At 31.7% G+C, this 19862-nt stretch overlaps 1 protein-coding gene across 1 annotated transcript in view; it reads right to left on the reverse strand.

The window, feature by feature from the left end:
- Positions 1 to 2670: 2670 nt before the first annotated feature.
- LOC127735792 (dedicator of cytokinesis protein 7-like) overlaps positions 2671 to 19862 on the reverse strand; it is an 82918-nt gene continuing 65726 nt past the window's right edge. Inside the window, exons 35-47 of the mRNA XM_052246114.1 lie at positions 19408 to 19566; positions 18212 to 18388; positions 15508 to 15624; positions 10729 to 10872; positions 10219 to 10350; positions 9514 to 9648; positions 9100 to 9189; positions 8097 to 8187; positions 6908 to 7053; positions 6427 to 6564; positions 5978 to 6087; positions 5225 to 5383; positions 2671 to 4202 (exon numbers count right to left, since the gene is read on the reverse strand). Of these exons, the coding sequence (XP_052102074.1) occupies positions 4160 to 4202; positions 5225 to 5383; positions 5978 to 6087; positions 6427 to 6564; positions 6908 to 7053; positions 8097 to 8187; positions 9100 to 9189; positions 9514 to 9648; positions 10219 to 10350; positions 10729 to 10872; positions 15508 to 15624; positions 18212 to 18388; positions 19408 to 19566 (1641 nt within the window). The 3' untranslated portion in view covers positions 2671 to 4159. The remainder of the gene's footprint in view (positions 4203 to 5224; positions 5384 to 5977; positions 6088 to 6426; positions 6565 to 6907; positions 7054 to 8096; positions 8188 to 9099; positions 9190 to 9513; positions 9649 to 10218; positions 10351 to 10728; positions 10873 to 15507; positions 15625 to 18211; positions 18389 to 19407; positions 19567 to 19862) is intronic.

Below are 19862 nucleotides of genomic sequence, written 5' to 3' on the forward strand. Positions count from 1 at the left end.
TTTTAATTCTGTTTCTGTATTGTTGAATATTACAATATATTACATGGTTGGACTGGCAAGAACCGTCTGTAAATGCAACAACTGTTGAAGGAGATACTGTGTTAAGTTTGTTTAATATTAATGTTTTTATGTAATTTCTTGTTCTTTTGTTCTGTTTTTTGAGGAACCCAAAGTGTGCCAATATTCTGGTGGAGATTTTGATGCTTGTAGACCATTAAATTGATATTCTGGCTCTATGTCATCAATACTGATATCAGTTTCTTCTTTCATGTTTTTTGCTTGGTGTAACATTAAGCCTAAAGGTGATATGAATTTGTCAACTGTTTGTTTCTCCATTCATCTATTTTGTTTCTGATAGGGATTTTTGTTGAATATGAGTTTAATTTGGCAATATCTCTAATTGCCATTTCTTCTCTTCTAAGATCTAATGGAAGTACTCCTGCCATAACTTGAAGTACCTCCAATCTGGCTGTTGAAGACACTGAGACACAAATAGACAAACCCTTTCTTGGGATGATATTCAATTTTTTAAGGTGTTTCTTTCCTGTTTGCCAAATGCAGCTTGTGTAGAGAAAAATGGAACCTATAATACTATTATAAACTTGAATTAGAAATTTTGACTTTACATTACCAATCCCTTTTATTTCTCTTAAAATACAGAGAGATCTTCCAGCTTTCTTTTCTATGATGTTGTTGATATGTTTGCTGAAGGTACTAAGTTTTTCATCAAGTGTAACTCCTAATAATCTGGGATTAGGATTGTATTTAACTTTTTGGTTGCCTAATAAAAGATTTACTTTTCCTGGGTGTTTTTTATTTCTTGAAAAGATGCAGTATTCTGTTTTATTTGAATTAATATTAATTCTTCATTTTTTACTCCAATTCATAATTGTATTTAATTCATCTTGGGTCTTTAATCTTATTTCCTCTAAATCATTACCAGTATTCCAAAAGGTACTGTCATCAGCAAATTTGCATTTTCCAGCCTTTGCTTTTTCAAAAAGGTCAATAACAAAAATATTAAAAAGAATTGGTGAAATTACAGACCCTTGAGTCTGTGGCGGAGTGGTCTAAGTAGTCAAATTACTATATCACTAGCCTGTCAACACTGAGGTTGTGAGTCTTCACAACCTTGATTTACTAAGATTTGTCAGTTTTCGTACCTTCGATAGGTTGTTCTCTCAGGGTTCCTCCACCAATTAAAAATTGACCGCCACAATATAGCTCAGTAGTGCTGAAAGTGGTGTTTAACATCAATAAATCAATCAATCGTTTAGTGCAGAAACATATTGTTTTAGTGTTTTATGATATAAGATCTTTACTTGGATATCTTTAAAATGTTTGAAATGACATTTATCTATGGACATATGTTTTGTTCTTAAAATGTATATGTTTTATCTCTATTGTGCATTGTCTTGTGTGTGTAATGTGTATTCATGGGTAGTATCTATGTCAGTTTAAAAGCTCTAATGAGCTTATGTTTGTATGTTATATATATGTACCGACTCTACATAAAGCTATAAATTAAATTGAATTGCGACATTTGACCTACACGACAGGTGCCACATGTGTAGCAGGATCTGCTTACCCTTCAGGAGCACCTGAGATCACCCCCAGTTTTTGGTGGAGTCAGAGTCATTAGTTTTCCATGTTGTGTTTTGTGTACTATTGTATGTCTTAGTCTTTTTCTTTTTTAGCCATGGCGTTGTCAATTTATTTTTGATTTATGAGTTTGAATGTCCCTTTGGTATCTTTCGCCTCTCTTTTTGGCCATAGATTTTGTTACTCTTGAACTTTTGAAGTCCTAACACAATTACTATTGCAATGCAGCTTCAGGTATCATCTCTAGTGACATCAAAATTTTACAGGAACTTCTGTTATATCCAGTAATGGAGGACAAATAGTGTTAAGGTGTATAGCATGTATTAGTCCCAGGTTTATACCTGATGCCAGAATATTTCTGATTGTGACTGATAGTGGATTTGATGGAGGATGATGCAGTCTATATTTTGTGTATCTCAAAAGTAGTGATAAAGTTTGGGAAATTGATAACCATCAAGCCAGCCACATAAGGGTTTGGATTGCATGAATACAATCTTTAACCCCCAAATATCACATATGTAATCCCTCAATATATAATTAAAAGCTTGATGACTGTTCAAGGCACATAACCCATCTAACTTTAAATAAAGGATACCACAGATACAGTAACATCAGTTAAGTCTGTCATATATCTTTTAACTGTCATCTAAAAATTGATGATGATGGTTAGTTCAGCTCATAACTTTACAACAAATGAGATGATTTCAGCTTTCCATTTATATGTAGCATCATTCCAGCAGCACCTGCATAAGGAGTATATATCCCCCAGATTATACAATATTACAGATCTTCTGTTTCCCATCATTATTTCCTTGATAGAGGATTGTTGTTTACTAGGAAGTTATTGAACAAAGGGTTCATAATATTAAAACTGAAGTCATCATGATTTGGTTGACTGTAAATGGAATATCACAGATATATTCCAATCGTTGTACAGCTACAATCCTGTCCTCTATTCCTAAATTGTGATATAACCAAAATTAACTATGAGAAACATGACTGGTGAATCTAGTGATCATATGTAGTGTTTTACTGTGACCTTTGAACCAATTCTTTCAGATTTATAAATAAAGATTTTCTAATACTTTATTAAAGCATGGCAAGTTCATTCTACAAGCAGTATAAAACAGATCTATCTACAATGTTTATTGCACTTTTCTAAAATCACAGTAAATAACAAAATACCAACAAATATAACAAATAATTAATTTTGATCACTAGGTAAAAATTAAAACATCAGCACAACATAATATGACTGACATGTAATTCTTCATAACAAATGTTCATGGCTGATGAAGTCAGAATTATCTTGTACTATAAATGGATGAATATATGGAAATAAAATGAAAAATATTATACTTCTCAGATGCAGATCCAGGGTTTTGAAAAAAAAAGGTGCTGTCAACAAGACAACGTACAGGACTTGTTAAAAGATTATGCATTAACTACTAGTATATATGTACCTTCATTAAATCCTCCTTTGGTTCTGTTTACTTTAAATACATTTTAATTAACACAGAATTATAAGACTGAACATGTAGAGCTGAGTTTCATCAGTAAACTTTTTTTTTATTTTAGTAGCTAACAGTATAAAAAGTATAACCTTGTATTTACTGTTGTTAAAAGATTGAAACTTTCATTTTTCTGTACATTGTGAATCACAATACTGGTAGTAAAATCAAATTTACACCATGATTTTGTGTATATATCTATCAAATGTCACTTACATATGATATAAAACTATAAAACAAAATTAGAAAAATTAACATTCTGCAAAAGAAAATACGCAGTTTTTACAGATGACAGTAATAACCCAAGTAAATAAAAAGATTCAATCTAAAAAAATTATTTTGATTTTTCTTCTTCATTTAAATGCCAATCATAAAGGGAAATTGTTTATCAAAAGGATGTTAAATTGTTCAAGCCTCAAGTTTTTATTAGTTAAAAGTTTGATCAATTTAAACAACTTGACAATAAATTTGAATAAAATCATTTAATACTAGCATTTGTTCTTGTATGATTATTCTTTTTTTGCATTAAAAAAAAGTATAAACAAAACTGCCGATTTTTTCAAAACTGATGGAAGAATGCTTTATATTAATACAAAGAGATAGTGAAATGCTCTATAATAAATATACCAATTATTATTTACCTCTAACAGTCAATGGGATTGTTATGACATATAAAGTGTGTATACTATGATAGGAAATGACATATTTTCAATAATTATTTGTACATCGCAAATAAGAAAAACATTTGTTTATAGCCAGTTCCGAGATTTACCAGCAGGATAAATGCTTTAACAAAAGCTTTACCGGTATACAACAAATGAAGATATATTTCTATATGTTAATAACTTATTTCATTTTAATAATGTAACATTACATACATTTTCAAATTATATAAAATGTGTCAGATCTGTAACTTCAAAGATACAATTCAAATGACTGACTAAGATCAATTTACTATTTAAATGAATGAACTAACTACAACTGTTCTGACTAGTCCATATATAAAGTCAATATGATTTTGCACTGGCCCATCTTATTGATACTGTTTACACTATTGACTTCTGTTTGGTTGGAGATTCTTTGTTTGTTCTGGAAAAGAAACAAATATTGAGATTTACATAGCTTAACAATTTTTACATACACAGGAAATAACACTATTAGGTTCAAGTTACTTTAAAATAAAAATAAAAAACATTCTTTGAGAGTATTGTTTATTTTGGTTTTTTTTCACTTGTGTATTTGTTATTTATTATATTGTTATTTAAGTGCTTTTCCTGTACTGAATATGTTGTATGTTCTTAACTTTTGTTATTCCACTGATTAAGATTAAAAGGAGGAAGATTGAGACAAAAAAAGAACTAGTTTAACCCTGTAAAAGGTTCAAAGTGCCTGTCAAAAGCTAGCAACTTCAGTGGTTGTCTTTTGTCATATCTTAATATCTTCTTGTAATTTATGTTGGTATTTAGTGTTGATTGGAGATCTTTTATGATCTCTGTTTTTCACAACTTTTATGGACAAGTCTTGTTTATTGTTGAAGATTGTATATTGACCTCGAAATGTCTTTGTTTTTTGTGTTCTAATTATAACATATCCCACATCTTCCTATAACATTGTTTAAAATAGAGGTGAAAGATACCAAAGGGTTATTCAAACCTACAAGTCGAAAACAAACTGACAACGTCATGACAAAAAATGAAAAACAACAAAAAGACAAACAACAGTACATTAAGACGACACAGAAAACTAAAGACTGAGCAACAGGAACCCCACCAAAAACTGTGGGAGATCTGTGCTCTGGAAGGGTAAGCAGATCCTGCTCCACATATGGCATCCATCGTGTTGCTCATGTTAGTACAAAATCGGTGATAAGTAGTCATAGTGTTATAATATAAACTTTAATAACAGTCAAAAGTTATTTTCATAAATATACATTTCAACCGAAACAGAAAAATTAACTTATAGAATGAATCAAATCAACAAGACAATACCTGTTATATTAACCAATAAAAGTTAAGCAACAACCACTAAATTAATGATACAAATCTTAAAACTCTCAGTCAATAAACAGGAAATTGTACATAGATAAATTACAACAATAAGTCAATAGTTACCTTCTATGGTGCTTTGATCGTTTTATTGTAGTAGTCTTAGATGAAATTAGTGGATTGAGTTTTTCTTTAATTTCATGATAGTTCCTCTCCAGTTCTCTCTGATATTCTTTCTGGTCATGCTTGATTAAGTTTTTATTCTTATGAAGAGCATCATATCCTCTGTGAAGAAATTGACATTTATCAAGTCAGTAAATGCTTCATTACTCATCAAGGATATTTGTCTGACCTGTTATTTCTTCCACACTTATTTTTCAGTGTATGAATAAATTTCTAATATAATAATCTTTAGACACTGTTTTCCCAAAACTATTTTCTAAAAATGTAGTCAGAGAAAAGAGTTGGTTTTAAGAATCAGATGGGACCATTCATTAAATGTACAAAATTTTAAAACAATATTCTTAAATACCAACACAAAATCCATTATCTCAATAAATTTCCTATAAAAAAATATTGAGACACTGTTTTCCCACTAAAAATTATTTTCTGCACAAAATACTTGATCTGAGTTTTGTGGTAATAAGTATTGTGTATAAGTTTCATAACATTTGGTTAAGGCAAACAAAAGTTAGAGAACGGAAACCAACTTTGGGATGTACTGACGTACGGACGTACGGACGTACAGACGGACAAGTGTAAAACTTAATTCCCCCTCCGCTACAGCGGGGGCATAAAAATGTAGTATGAGAAGAATTGGTTTTTTTTGAGAATCGAACCATTCATTTAATGTATAAATGTTTAAAACAATATTCTTACTTTTTAAGAAAATCTTTGAAACATAGTCTGAGTTTATTATGATGTTTAGTGACTTGATCAGGTTTCTGTATCACCTCTTTCAGGAAGACAATGGCCACTTCCACTGGACCCTGTAAAGTCAAAGTTCTAAATTTTTAACATTTAGTTACCGGTAGTCCACTTTCTAAAGATTGCATACATTCATCTAGCTATACTAGTTTGAGTAACATACAAACAACATCTATTTTTCATCATGTTTTATATTTATTATTTTTTTTTATAAGCAGTTACATAAGAATAGACTGAAAAGTATGGCTTTTGTAGTTTTTCTTTTTAATGGTGGGTTCTTGTATGTGTGTGTCCAAATATAAGGTTTTAATTCTTTTTTTTATCATTTTAGGTAAGTTTTTTGAAATCCTGATGATAACAATTTTAAAGAGAAATACTTGTCCAAAGGATAAATATTTTACCTGATTAACAGTGGTCCCAATACAGCCTTGTAACACCATTTGAAGTATTTTTGTATCTTGTCCCTTTGTAGCTATATCCAGTTCTTTGGTCTTTTTCTGTATGTCTTCAATAGCAGCCTCAATTGGCAATAGTATAACCTGTAATATGAATAGGTGTACATATTTTATCAATTTAACTGGTATCAGAGGATTGTAGATTTTATCTTGGTGGGTTTTTGTATGTGCGTGTCATCTGATGAAGAGTTGTCTCATTGGCAATCATATCACATCTTATTTTTAAATTTATGTAATTCAACTATTTCTTATAAAACAAAATTTCTAATTTGCAAACAGCTATTCATGGAATTTCTTATGCTACCAAAAGTGCTACATTTTACTTTTACTACAGATATAGTGTCAAAATTGTTGGATTGCTGTCTCTTTAGTCATATTCCCCACATACGGTATATACATAATTATAATTTGAAGTTTAATAGTGCACCTGTTCCCTGCTGATGACAGACAGTCTTGTTTTAATGTATGGGAAGGTCTGAAGTGTTGTTAGTATGGTTTTTCTTTTGTACTGTTCTACCAGTTCTCCATGAGCTCGGCCATCCAGTGTAAAAGGTGTGGCATACATAAATCTCTCTGTAACAAAACAATGTAACTTGAGAAGAAAGTACACAAAATAGAGGGTTAAAAATGTGCATGTTTATTTTAAAAAATAAATTGTTTTTATTCACTTTACAACTGTTATCCTAATGCTAGCAAGTTAAAGGCTTGCTTTGTTTGTATTAATGTTTGCTCAAGCATTGTAATTAAGATTGACATATGAAAACAATAAAAAAAAGGCGGAGTTAAACTTGTTTACATTATATCTAAATTTGATTGGACATTATCAAATAATCAAATTTACCTATAAACAGGTTCAACTTCACCTACTTATATTGTTTGCAGATGTCAATCTTAATTACAATGTTTGAGCAAACTTTAATACAAACAAAGCAAGCAAGCCAACCAAACCTTTAAATTGCTAGCATTAGGATAATAGCTGTAATATGGTATTCATACTAAATTAAAGGATATGGTAATATTAAGAGTACTGTCAATTCATTTTATTTGTCTGTCGTCACTTTTTTGGATATAGGAAAAAAATACATTTCATGGATACATAATTTTTTTTGGATCACTGTTTAAAAAATGATAAAAATCTTTTAAGATACCCAAGTTTGTGGATTGCAGTTTAATCAATAAAAAAAGAAGTTTAAAATTGTTTTGAATTGTCAAAATCCCAGCTTAGTATTTGTAGATAAAAGTGTTCATTCCAAACTTTGATTACATAAATTGACATAGGTTACTGTTTATTAGTTTGTAATGTCCTGTACTAGGTATACAGATTTATTTAAAATCAAAATTTTGATTGATTGATTTTTCCTATGATTTACATCCAGTGGCAAGAAAGTTTTGAAGAATTGACAGTTTTTACTTCTCTTTTTATCATTAAAATAAAACTTGTAGTAAATTCCTAACGTTTGATTGTCCATTGTCTGTTTATAATAATCTGCCATAACAAAGTAGTTTGTTGAGGAAATTACTGTTGCATATTATGTATTGACATCATAGTCTTTAGTTTATCATATGTTCAATTATGATACTGATTTCTTTACCTACAATTAATATTTACAACTTACTGATGTTGTAGTTCTGTTCAAAGTACGTAGTTTTATTTCTCTTCTCATACAAGTCAAAGTATGGTTCCACATAGGTGATCTGTATGTAAGCCTGAACACAAAAACACAAATTTTGTTAAAATAAAACTCAAATATTACAGGATGGTAAAATTCAAGAATCTTTGTGAGCATGCTCACATACCCCATGGCCCCACATTAATACTGGGCAAACAATTTCTCAACAGATTCCTACGTTCAAAGACTTATTACTCCCACAAAAGTCAAATGATCAAAATTTCTTGTGGATATGCACATCTACATATCATGTTCTTATTATTTATAAAGTTTCATGAAATTCTCTTGTTTGGTTTCAGAGGAGTTGCATTGACAAACTGTTGCAGTAGTATATTTAGGCCAAAAAAGTTCAATGGGACATAACTCCTAGAAAAAAATTGGATCATAATTTTATGTCGATATGCACATCTACATAGTATGAACTTATAACCTACAAAGTTTCATGAAATTCTGTTGTGTGGTTTCAGAGGAGTTGCGATGACAAGAACAGGACTGACGGACAGACTGACAGACAGACGTACAGGTCAAAAACATTATACCCTACAGAACTTTGTTCTTTGTTCTGTGGGGTATACTAAGACATTTATGATAATTAAATTTTTTTGAAGTATGTAAAGATGGTGAGAAATGTGAGGGAAAAATTATAAAAATCTGCATTCTTTTATTGGGAAACAATTAACTACTAAATATTAGTGAAAATGTAGGCCCTGATGATTTTGTAAAATGAATATTAATAGTTTTGAATATAGATCAATTGATTAAAAGAGTGATCTGTGCATATCATAGATGTTATATACACTTCTCAAACAATGAGGTAATGATGCTGGTTATACAAGGATAAGATAGAAAGCATTATGTATTTGTTACATATATTTAAGTACTATTTCAATGTTTTGTTTCAAGATTATTTTGGGAGTTCCACTCCCACATACATCTGAATTAACAGTACCTTGTTTTGATCTAATTTATCTCTCTCTACTGTGTTGGAGTCTTTTACTATATGTATAAATTCCTCCCCAAATCTGTCACCATAGAAACTCTAGAAAATAAATAATAATATTCTAATTAGCTTCGGCTGAGAAAAGTATGGTTTAATCTTAAACATTGCATTAACATTATTAAAACTGGTGTATGGACATTCTGAAAAAGTGACAAAACATGTCAAGTAAGATTTTTTTGTTCAATATGTAAAAAGTACTTTTTCTGTTGGTTTTTTTTTTTTGTGTGAACATAACTTTTTTTTGTAATAAATGATGTTGAAACAATAACAAACATGTACATATTGAGCCATATAAATAGAAGTTACTGGCGTCACACATAAAGTGATATACTCTCGCTGGTTTCTGATACTTCAATACCATACCTCAAGTCTGTGAGATATCTCTGGTAATTTGGTAATAGCTGGTTCTTTGTAAATAAATTCTTCACCATCAAGATCTCCAAACTTATGACCATAAAATCCAACTCTAAAGTAGGTACCAAATATTCTCTTCCCTTCCTGAAAACAGATTAAACATCAAATTTTTCATTTCTTGGTTATTTTGACTCTATGATGAACCATGCGTAAAGAGTTGTTAAAAAATTGTATTAACATGTTAAATATACAGTAACAGGTGAAAGTAAAAGAATTCTTCATGTAAAAGAGCCATCTTGATCTTTCTTACTTTTAGGACAAAGAGAACAAATTAAAAATACTCAGTTCTTCCTTGAACAATTGCCATCAAATGATTTAGTGTATATATAAATATATGTGAGTTTCTCATTGTGTGCAGATGATGATCAGATAGTAACATGTGTTCTATAAATTAAGTATAAATGAACAATTATAACATTGATTATAACAGCCTTCTTTGGGTATAAAATAATCCATTTGAAAAATTGGTGATACACGAAACTCTTAATGTTTATTTTGAGTCTAGAAATGTGGCCATACACATATAAATCTTCCTTTCTTTCAGAATTAGGGTAATGATATCTTTTGAACTATTGGATTGTTTGCAAATATGCCATTTTCTATTCTTTAATTATATTTTAAAATTGTTTAAAAAGTTTTTGACTGTAGTTTTACCTGTAGAGTAACATTCTGGAAAGCATCATGTAACTTTTGGTGGATCTGTGCCAGTTTCTTACATTCATTATGAGCTTCATGAATAGGAATCAGTATTTTATATACCAAGTTAACTGCTTCATACATACCAGCCTACAAATTATAACACTTATCTTTTCATATGCCTACAAACTAATTAAAATTCATACATCTGTGCTCGCAATTCAATAATCTGAATATAACATGAAATATCTAGTATTTATTGATAATAAAATTGACTCTACACAAGCATTTTTGTGAACAATATAAGTGTTTATCCATGTTTTATTTATTTTAAATTTCTAAGTGTGCTTACCTACTGTTAATTCAGGACCACAATGTTTAATGTTTTTTTATAAAATGTACATGGTAAAAGAATTTTGGCAAATTTTTATGAACTTCTGCCCTGAAAAAAGAAAATTCTATTAAATGTGATATAATTATGCTTCTTTATACAAAATTCAGACAAAAACTGAGTGGGTTTGACTTTACCATTGTGAATGAACTAGCAGCCTGTTCCATGAGACCAACAAGTCCACTCTCTGTGAAGTATTTTCCCGTACAGATCCCTTCCTCGTCAGGGGAGACAACATCATCTGAGACAGCACTTTCCTCTAATACATTTAATGTTATTTTCTGAAACATAACATATAACATCACATAAATAAACTCCCCCACTCATGGGTATATATATGTTTATATAGTTTCTCTGGGTTATTTTGATCTATTTTGTGAAACAGCATAAAAACAGACTGACCAGTCTTAATCCTATTTACATTATTGTATTTTTTCATAGATATACAATGTAGAATAAAATGCTTCGCTGGGGCGCAGCTTGATACGACCGCAGAGGTCGAACCCTGAACAGTTGGGGCAAGTATGGACACAACATTCAAGCTTGATACAGCTCTGAATTTGGATTGTTATTAAATATTTGACACAGCATAGGTTTCTGACACAGAAAGAATGTGGTCTAAGAACTTGAATTTTTTTAATTTACCTATTATGGTCCAATGTCCAAAATCAAAATACATGGTTAGATTCAGCATATCAAAGAACCCCATATATTCAATTTTTGTTAAAATCAAACAAAGTTTAATTTTGGACCCCAACTTGGACAAACTTGAAATCTGGGCCCATAATCAAAAATCTAAACACATGTTTAGATTCAGCATATCAAAGAACCCCAAGAATTCAATTTTTGCTAAAATCAAACTAAGTTTAATTTTGGACCCTTTGGACCTTAATGTAGACCAATTTAAAAAACGGGACTTAAAATTAAAAATCTAAATACACGGTTAGATTTGGAATATCAAAGAACCCCAATAATTCAATTTTTGATGAAATCAAACAAAGTTTAATTTTGGACCCCAACTTGGACCAACTTGAAAACTGGGCCCATAATCAAAAATCTAAACACATGTTTAGATTCAGCATATCAAAGAACCCCAAGAATTCAATTTTTGTTAAAATCAAACTAAGTTTAATTTTGGACCCTTTGGACCTCAATGAAGACCAATTTAAAAAACGGGACCCAAATTAAAAATCTAAAAACACGGTTAGATTTGGCATATCAAAGAACCCCAATAATTCAATTTTCGATGAAATCAAACAAAGTTTAATTTTGGACCCTTTTGACCTCAATATGAACCAATTTGATAGCGGGGCCTACAAATAAAAAATCTAAATACATGGTTAGATTCAGCATATCAAAGAACCTCATATATTCAATTTTGTTGAAATCAAACAAAGTTTAATTTTGGACCCCAATTTGGACCAACTTGAAAACTGGGCCCATAATCAAAAATCTAAATACATGTTTAGATTCAGCATATCAAAGAACCCCATATATTCAATTTTTGTTGAAATCAAACAAAGTTTAAATACTGGACCCTATCTTGGACCAACTTGAAAACTGGGCCCATAATCAAAAATCTAAACACATGTTTAGATTCAGCAAATCAAAGAACCCCAAGAATTCAATTTTTGTTAAAATCAAACTAAGTTTAATTTTGGACCCTTTGGACCTCAATGTAGACCAATTTAAAAAACAGGACCCAAAATTAAAAACCTAAATACACGGTTAGATTTGGAATATCAAAGAACCCCAATAATTCAATTTTAGATGAAATCAAACAAAGTTTAATTTTGGACCCTTTTGACCTCAATATGAACCAATTAGATAACGGGGTCCACAAATAAAAAATTCGTAAGGGTTCCGCGGAACCCAGTGTCTCGCCTACTTTTGCTGTTAATCACAGGCTCAACAAAAATGAGGAAAAAAATTAATAAAAATATTCCTCTCTATACTATCTTTTGATTGTAAGTAGCTTCTGTCCAAGTTTTGTAAAAATCCAGGATAGTTTATGAATCTAATAAATGTTTTAAAAACTTAAACTGCAGACTGTATGTAATGTTAACTGGAAGAAAAACTAAGTCCATTTATAAGTAAAATACGGAAAAAATGGAACAAAATTTTAACAAAATTTCCTTCTAGATACTAGCTTTTAATCATAAACAAGCTTCTGTCCAAGTTTGGTACAAATCCAGGATAGTTTAAGAAAGTTGTTAAAATTTTAAAAACTTTTAACCACAGAGTGAATGTAATGTTAACTTGCAGAAAAACTAAGTCCATTTATAAGTAAAATACGGAAAAAATGGAATTTTTTTTTTACAAAATTTACTTCTGGATACTATCTTATGATCATAAACAAGCTTCTTTCCAAGTTTGGTAGAAATCCAGGATAGTTTAAGAAAGTTATTAAAATTTCAAAAACTTTAACCACAGAGTGAATGTAATGTTTCTTGGCAGAAAAACTAAGTCCATTTATAAGTAAAATACGGAAAAAATGGATTTATTTTTTTACAAAATTTACTTTTGAATATTATCTTATGATCATAGACAAGCTTCTGTCCAAGTTTGGTAGAAATCCAGGATAGTTTAAGAAAGTTATTAAAATTTCAAAAACTTTAACCACAGAGTGAATATTTGTGGACGCCGCCGCCGACGACGACGACACCGACGCTGACGGAATGTAGGATCGCTATGTCTCGCTTTTTCGACAAAAGTCGAAGGCTCGACAAAAATCTAAATACATGGTTAGATTCAGCATATCAAAGAACCCCATATATTCAATTTTTGTTGAAATCAAACAAAGTTTAATTTTGGACCCCAATTTGGACCAACTTGAAAACTGGGCCAAAAATCTAAATTCTAAATACATGTTTAGATTCAGCATATCAAAGAACCTCATATATTCAATTTTTGCTAAAATCAAACAAAGTTTAATTTTGGACCCTTTGGACATTAATGTAGACCAATTTGAAAACTGGACCCAAAATTAAAAATCTAAATACACTGTTAGATTCGGCATAACAAATAAATAAATGTGATCAAAGATTTTACAAATCTAATGCGCCATACTGTGCAATTAAAGATTACTTCTTGAAATTTTTCAATATTTGAAATTTAAAAAAAAAATAATATTTGAAGAATAATTCTTTTTAATTTCTGAAATCTGAAATGAGAAAAAATTGGCCCCCCCACAATTTCTTTTTATCCCCCCCCCCCTTTTTCCCCCAAAAAAATTCTTTCCCTCAAGATATGGTCATAATCTCAATTCAAATTTCCAATGGAGTTGGCAACCATAATTACCCATTTAAATTTACCATAGTGCTAACTTAATCTATTTTATAATAGAATTAATAAAAATATAGTGTCAAATCTTTCATATGGATTTTTTTGTAAAAAAAAAAGATGAAAACATTTGCAGATATTTTTACTGGTCTTCCTTTATAAATATGCATTTCTTAAAACATAATTTAAAAGCAGTGTAAGGGAAGTAACCAAAACGTTGTATTTGGATTACCTCCCTTACACTGTTTTAGATTATCTTTATTGTTCATTAACCATTACTTTATCATAATTTAAAAGCAGTGTAAGGGAGATAATTTCAATGATGTATTTGATTTATCTCCCTTACACTGCTTTAAATTATGTTTTGTACTAAAGTATTTGTCCATTAACCAGGACAACCTTGTTTTTCCCCCTTTTTTGCCCCTAATTCCTAAACGGTTTGAGCCATAACCCCCCAAAGCAAATCCTAACCATCCCTTTGTGGTATGGAAACTTGTAGTATAATTTCAGAGAGATCCATACACCGTTCCACAGTTATTGTCTGGAAACTAGAAAATGCTCATTTTTGGCCCCTTTTTGGCCCCTAATTCCTTAACTGTTGGTACCATAACCCCCAAAATCAATCCCAACCTTCCTTTTGTGGTATTTAACCTTATGGTCAAATTTCAAAAAGATCCATTCACTTAAACTAAAGTTAGAGTGCGAAAACCAATATGTATTCGGACGACGACGCCGGACGACGACGACGACGACGACGACGCCAACGTCATACCAATATACGACCACAAAATTTTTTTGCGGTCGTATAAAAAAGTCAGATATGATATGACCTTGGAGCATGGGAGAAAGTATGAAGTATTAGTTTCTTCCAATGACAATCATGCGATATTTACTCTTTTCCCATATCAGAAATTGGAAACTTTATTTAATCAGTACAAAGAATAAAAAATCCTGAGCCAAGATTATGAAAGAACCTTCAACATTAAAGTTTTGAAGGGGTTTCATAGGTCCTAGATAGCTGTCTTCCAATATTTTCCCTGTAAAACCACTGCCCATTATGATGTGCTATCATTTCCTAGTAATAGGTCTGATGATTATTTCCCCTTTACCTGATAATCTACACAGCCAACAGGTAAGTAAGGTTTATCCTCTATCATATCTAGTGATAATTATCTCCCCTTTACCTGATAATCTACACAGCCAACAGGTAAGTAAGGTTTATCCTCTATCATATCTAGTGATAATTATCTCCCCTTTACCTGATAATCTACACAGCCGACAGGTAAGTAAGGTTTATCCTCTATCATATCTAGTGATAATTATCTCCCCTTTACCTGATAATCTACACAGCCGACAGGTAAGTAAGGTTTATCCTCTATCATATCTAGTGATAATTATCTCCCCTTTACCTGATAATCTACACAGCCGACAGGTAAGTAAGGTTTATCCTCTATCATATCTAGTGATAATTATCTCCCCTTTACCTGATAATCTACACAGCCGACAGGTAAGTAAGGTTTATCCTCTATCATATCTAGTGATAATTATCTCCCCTTTACCTGATAATCTACACAGCCAACAGGTAAGTAAGGTTTATCCTCTATCATATCTAGTGATAATTATCTCCCCTTTACCTGATAATCCACACAGCCGACAGGTAAGTAAGGTTTATCCTCTATCATATTGAGGTATTCTGCTATTAAAGCTGCAGCATGACAACAACAATGAGCTGCTTCAGCATGATTACTTCTCTAAAATAAAAAAAGAAAAATAATTTTTAAATTTACAGCCAATGGCCAAAAGTGGTTGTCTCCTTTATTTTTTTTGCTACACATTTCACATAAAAACAATTTTTTTCAAAAAATTATTTTGAAGGCATTCATTGTTGGATTTTTTCAAACTAGGTGTTAAAAGACACATATTTCTCTAACATGGATTTGTTTATTTGGTCATAGTTTTTGTCGTCAATTGTTTTTGTTTTCTCTTGATATGAAAATGTATAATAGTTTTTCCCAAGTCAATTGGTTGAAATAAATAGCAAACTGATGACCAAGAAATAATACTTGTGTTTATAACAACAGAGAATAAAAATGCTCAGCAACAAAAATTTAACCAAATTAACAAATAAACCAGTGACAATTCTGCTTTCATTGGTACCAAATTTATTAAAATTCGACCAGATATGACCCCTCAATATTTAAAAAAAAAACAAAGAAGTTTTATATGAAATATATAGAGAAAAATCACAAGTGACGAACACTTTTGGTCATGCACTGTAGGTCAAATAAATGATTTATCGACAGACAAGGCGAAGTCTATATACTTAAATCTTTGCAGTGGAACATTAAAATGAGACAACAGAAACTGGTTTTAACTTTCTTGCTTTATTTATACACCTACAATCTTGTGATCAAATTTGCAAAAAAAATTTAAAGAAGAATGTGTCTGAGAACACGAATGCCCCCACTCAAGCTTGCAATGAAAATGGGACTGACGGAAAGACAGAAAGACGGAAGGACAGACAGTCAAGGGTAACACTTAATGCCCCCTTGCCTACGACAGGGGCATAAAAACTTCACTAATCAAAGTGCTGCATAGCACCTGTGGAAAGTTTGCAATGGTAGATGTGTAATATTTCAAATAGGTTGTAAATGTGTAGATTGGGTGTTTAACTTTTTTTCCGACTTTAAAAAAAAATTACTTAATACAAGAAATAATTGTAACTTGATGCTGTTACAAAGTCTCCCAAACAAAGCTCCCATAATTAGTCATTCCCAGGAAGGGGGTGGGAGTGACCCCAGGGGATTCGCCTTTTATTTCATTTGATTTGTTTTATTGTCCCATACTAGAATATATGTGGTTTTGGGGTGGGGATCTTGACCGTTTAAAAGTTCTCAAAACAGGATGGGGTGGGGGTGACACCCAGGGACTCCCCTATATTTCATTTGATTTGTTTTATTGTCCCATACTAGAATATATATGGTTTCGGGGTGGGGATCTCAACCGTTTACAAGTTTTCAAAAAGAAGGAAGTCCCTGTGGACTTCCTCTATATTTCATTTGATTTGTTTTATTGTCCCATACAAGAATATATATGGTTTATGGATGGGGATCTCGACTGTTTACAAGTTTTTAAACAGGAAGGGGGTGGGAGTGACCCCAGGGGACTCACCTTTTATTTCATTTGATTTGTTTTATTGTCCCGTACAAGAATATATATGGTTTAGGGGTGGGGATCTTGACCTTTTACAAGTTCTCAAAACAGGATGGGGGTGACACCCAGGGACTCCCCCTATATACCATTTGACTTGTCTTATTGTCCCATACAATAATATATATGGTTTAGGGGTGGGGATCTCAACCGTTTACAAGTTCTCAAACAGGAGGGGGTGGGGCTGATCCAGAGGGACTCACGCTATATTTCATTTGATTTGTTTTATGATCCTGTGATCATTACTGAAAACCGCGTGTGTCTATCACTTACTGTTTTCACGTTATAGTCATTTGAAAATTTAAAAACAATAAATCCCATAGGGTTCTATAGTAAATCCCTCCCTTCTGTTGGCCCCTCAAAATACCCCTAAATAGACCTCAAGAAGAAAAATATTAAGAACTGAGCAAAACAATAAGTCTCCAAACTTTGTTTGGGAGACTTGATAGCAAGTAGTATAATTACGAATTTTGTTATAGTCCGATTTTCTGATGCCGATTATGTAATAGGCCGAGTTTATTATAGTCCGAGTTTGTTGTGGGCCGAGATGAGATACCGGGATACTTTCGATACACTCGGGCTTTTACGTCTTTAATAAACATTGTAAAAATTGTAGTAAGCATCGAAAAATGTTCATTCATGAAATATTTTAAACACGGTATTTATTTTCTCTTCAACCGGAGGACGGGAGGAAACCCCTGAAATGGGATTATAGTACTCCCGTTGATATGGATCTCACGCATGTCTTGGGAATGCCGATAAAAGCATAACGTAGAAACTGCTGTCTGGTGTAGATGTGTATTAATTTTACTTTCAGCGCAGTGCAGATCCGCGAAGTAGTGTTTGTGATAGCCATTTTCAAAATGAAGTTGAATTATTTGAATTATCGATGAACATTCAGTATATTTTAATTCAAACTGTAAGCTAATCAAAATAGAAGTAACTCAATATTTCAAAAGCATCTTTCTAGAATTAGTTGTCAAACACCAGAACTACATTATCTAGGAGTAGAACACACATCCTAAAGTAAGATAGTCTGTCACTTCCGGTTTGAGGCCAATGCCTTAGGAAAGTTTTTGCTATAGCAAGCTCTAGCAAACTTTCCAAAAACAGGTCAATAATGCATACCTCACTATGTTTGCTAGCCATATTCTGCAGCCATGTAAGTCTGAGATCAGGAGAGTTCTGGTATCCTTTAGCTATACGATACATAAGATCCAGTAACATTTCTGGATCTTCCTGGAACTCCTTCATCTTTACTGTGTCAGATAAAATCATATGGAGATTAAACACCAAGTCTTTAACCTACAAGAAAAGAAAACGATACAACACCATATTCTATAAGCTTGTATACCTTATTAGAAAGTTATGTGACATCAATCTAATGAATTTTTAAGCATAGTACACATATGACTTGATTCATCTACACAAACAGAATGTATTGTATTATACAGCTAGGTGTGTTCATTTGTTTTATTTATTATACAATAAGACACACTGTTTTTGCTCTATTACTGGAAAGAATTCCTTAGATTTTTTTCAGAAAGTTTTGTAATGTATTCATGTCTTCATCCTGAAATTAAGTTGTGTGATCCATTTGTCTTTTTTGAAAAATAAAATATGTTTAAAGTGACTACTTAATTAATACAGATGTATAATGTAGAAGGCTTTCTTAATCAAAGTCCTAAACCTAAAAGTTTCAGAGATAATGTTAATTATGTTAAATCCACTAGGATTATAAAAATAAATAAATGTGGTGGTATGATTGTTCTTTAATAAACAAATCGTTCAGACATGAATATTAACTAACCTGTTTAAGGAAAGTTGTAATTCCTTACCATCAGGGAAGGTTGTGTCAAACACTTACCTGTTCAGGGAAGATTGTGTCAAGCACTTACCTGTTCAGGGAAAATTGTGTCAAGCACTTACCAGTTCAGGGAAAATTGTGTCAAGCACTTACCTGTTCAGGAAAAATTGTGTCAAAGACCAATTGTTCAGGGAAGGTTGTGTCAAAGACCAATCTGTTCAGGGAAGGTTGTGTCAAAGACCAATTATTCAGGGAAGGTTGTGTCAAAGACCAATCTGTTCAGGGAAGGTTGTGTCAAAGACCAATCTGCTCAGGGAAGGTTGTGTCAAGACCAATTGTTCAGGGAAGGTTGTGTCAAAGACCAATTGTTCAGGGAAGGTTGTGTCAAAGACCAATTGTTCAGGGAAGGTTGTGTCAAAGACCAATTGTTCAGGGAAGGTTGTGCCAAAGACCAATCTGTTCAGGGAAAGTTGTGTCAAAGACCAATTGTTCAGGGAAGGTTGTATCAAACACTAACCTGTTCAGGGAAGGTTGTATCCTGTAGATCATAATCTGATTCAGCATAAGTAAGAATAGTTTTCAATGATTTGCGTAGATATTCTTCATCAAAGTTTTGGTTCTGTCCTACCAATGAACTCAGAGACATCGTCACCTGCATCTTTACTCTGGCAAAATTCTGAATTTAAACACAAACAAAATTTATACCAAATTTATAACAACTAAGGCAATTTTCTTTTAACTATTTATCTGTCTACTAACAAGTAAATTTGTTTTACATTACATTATTGATTGGATTGAGTATAATACATGCATACATACACATTCCAAAGAGTACATGTCCAAAAAAGTTTGATGCTGAGTTCTATAAAAGAAGTAACTATTCTTCTATGAGGAAATCTTCCATGTCTTTTACCTTATGAAGTTTGTGGAATAAAGCACAAGGCAAACAATAAACAATTAACAAGTGAAATC

The sequence above is a fragment of the Mytilus californianus genome, unplaced genomic scaffold (genome assembly GCF_021869535.1).
Source record: "Mytilus californianus isolate M0D057914Y unplaced genomic scaffold, xbMytCali1.0.p SCAF_1, whole genome shotgun sequence".
NCBI lineage: Eukaryota > Metazoa > Mollusca > Bivalvia > Mytilida > Mytilidae > Mytilus > Mytilus californianus.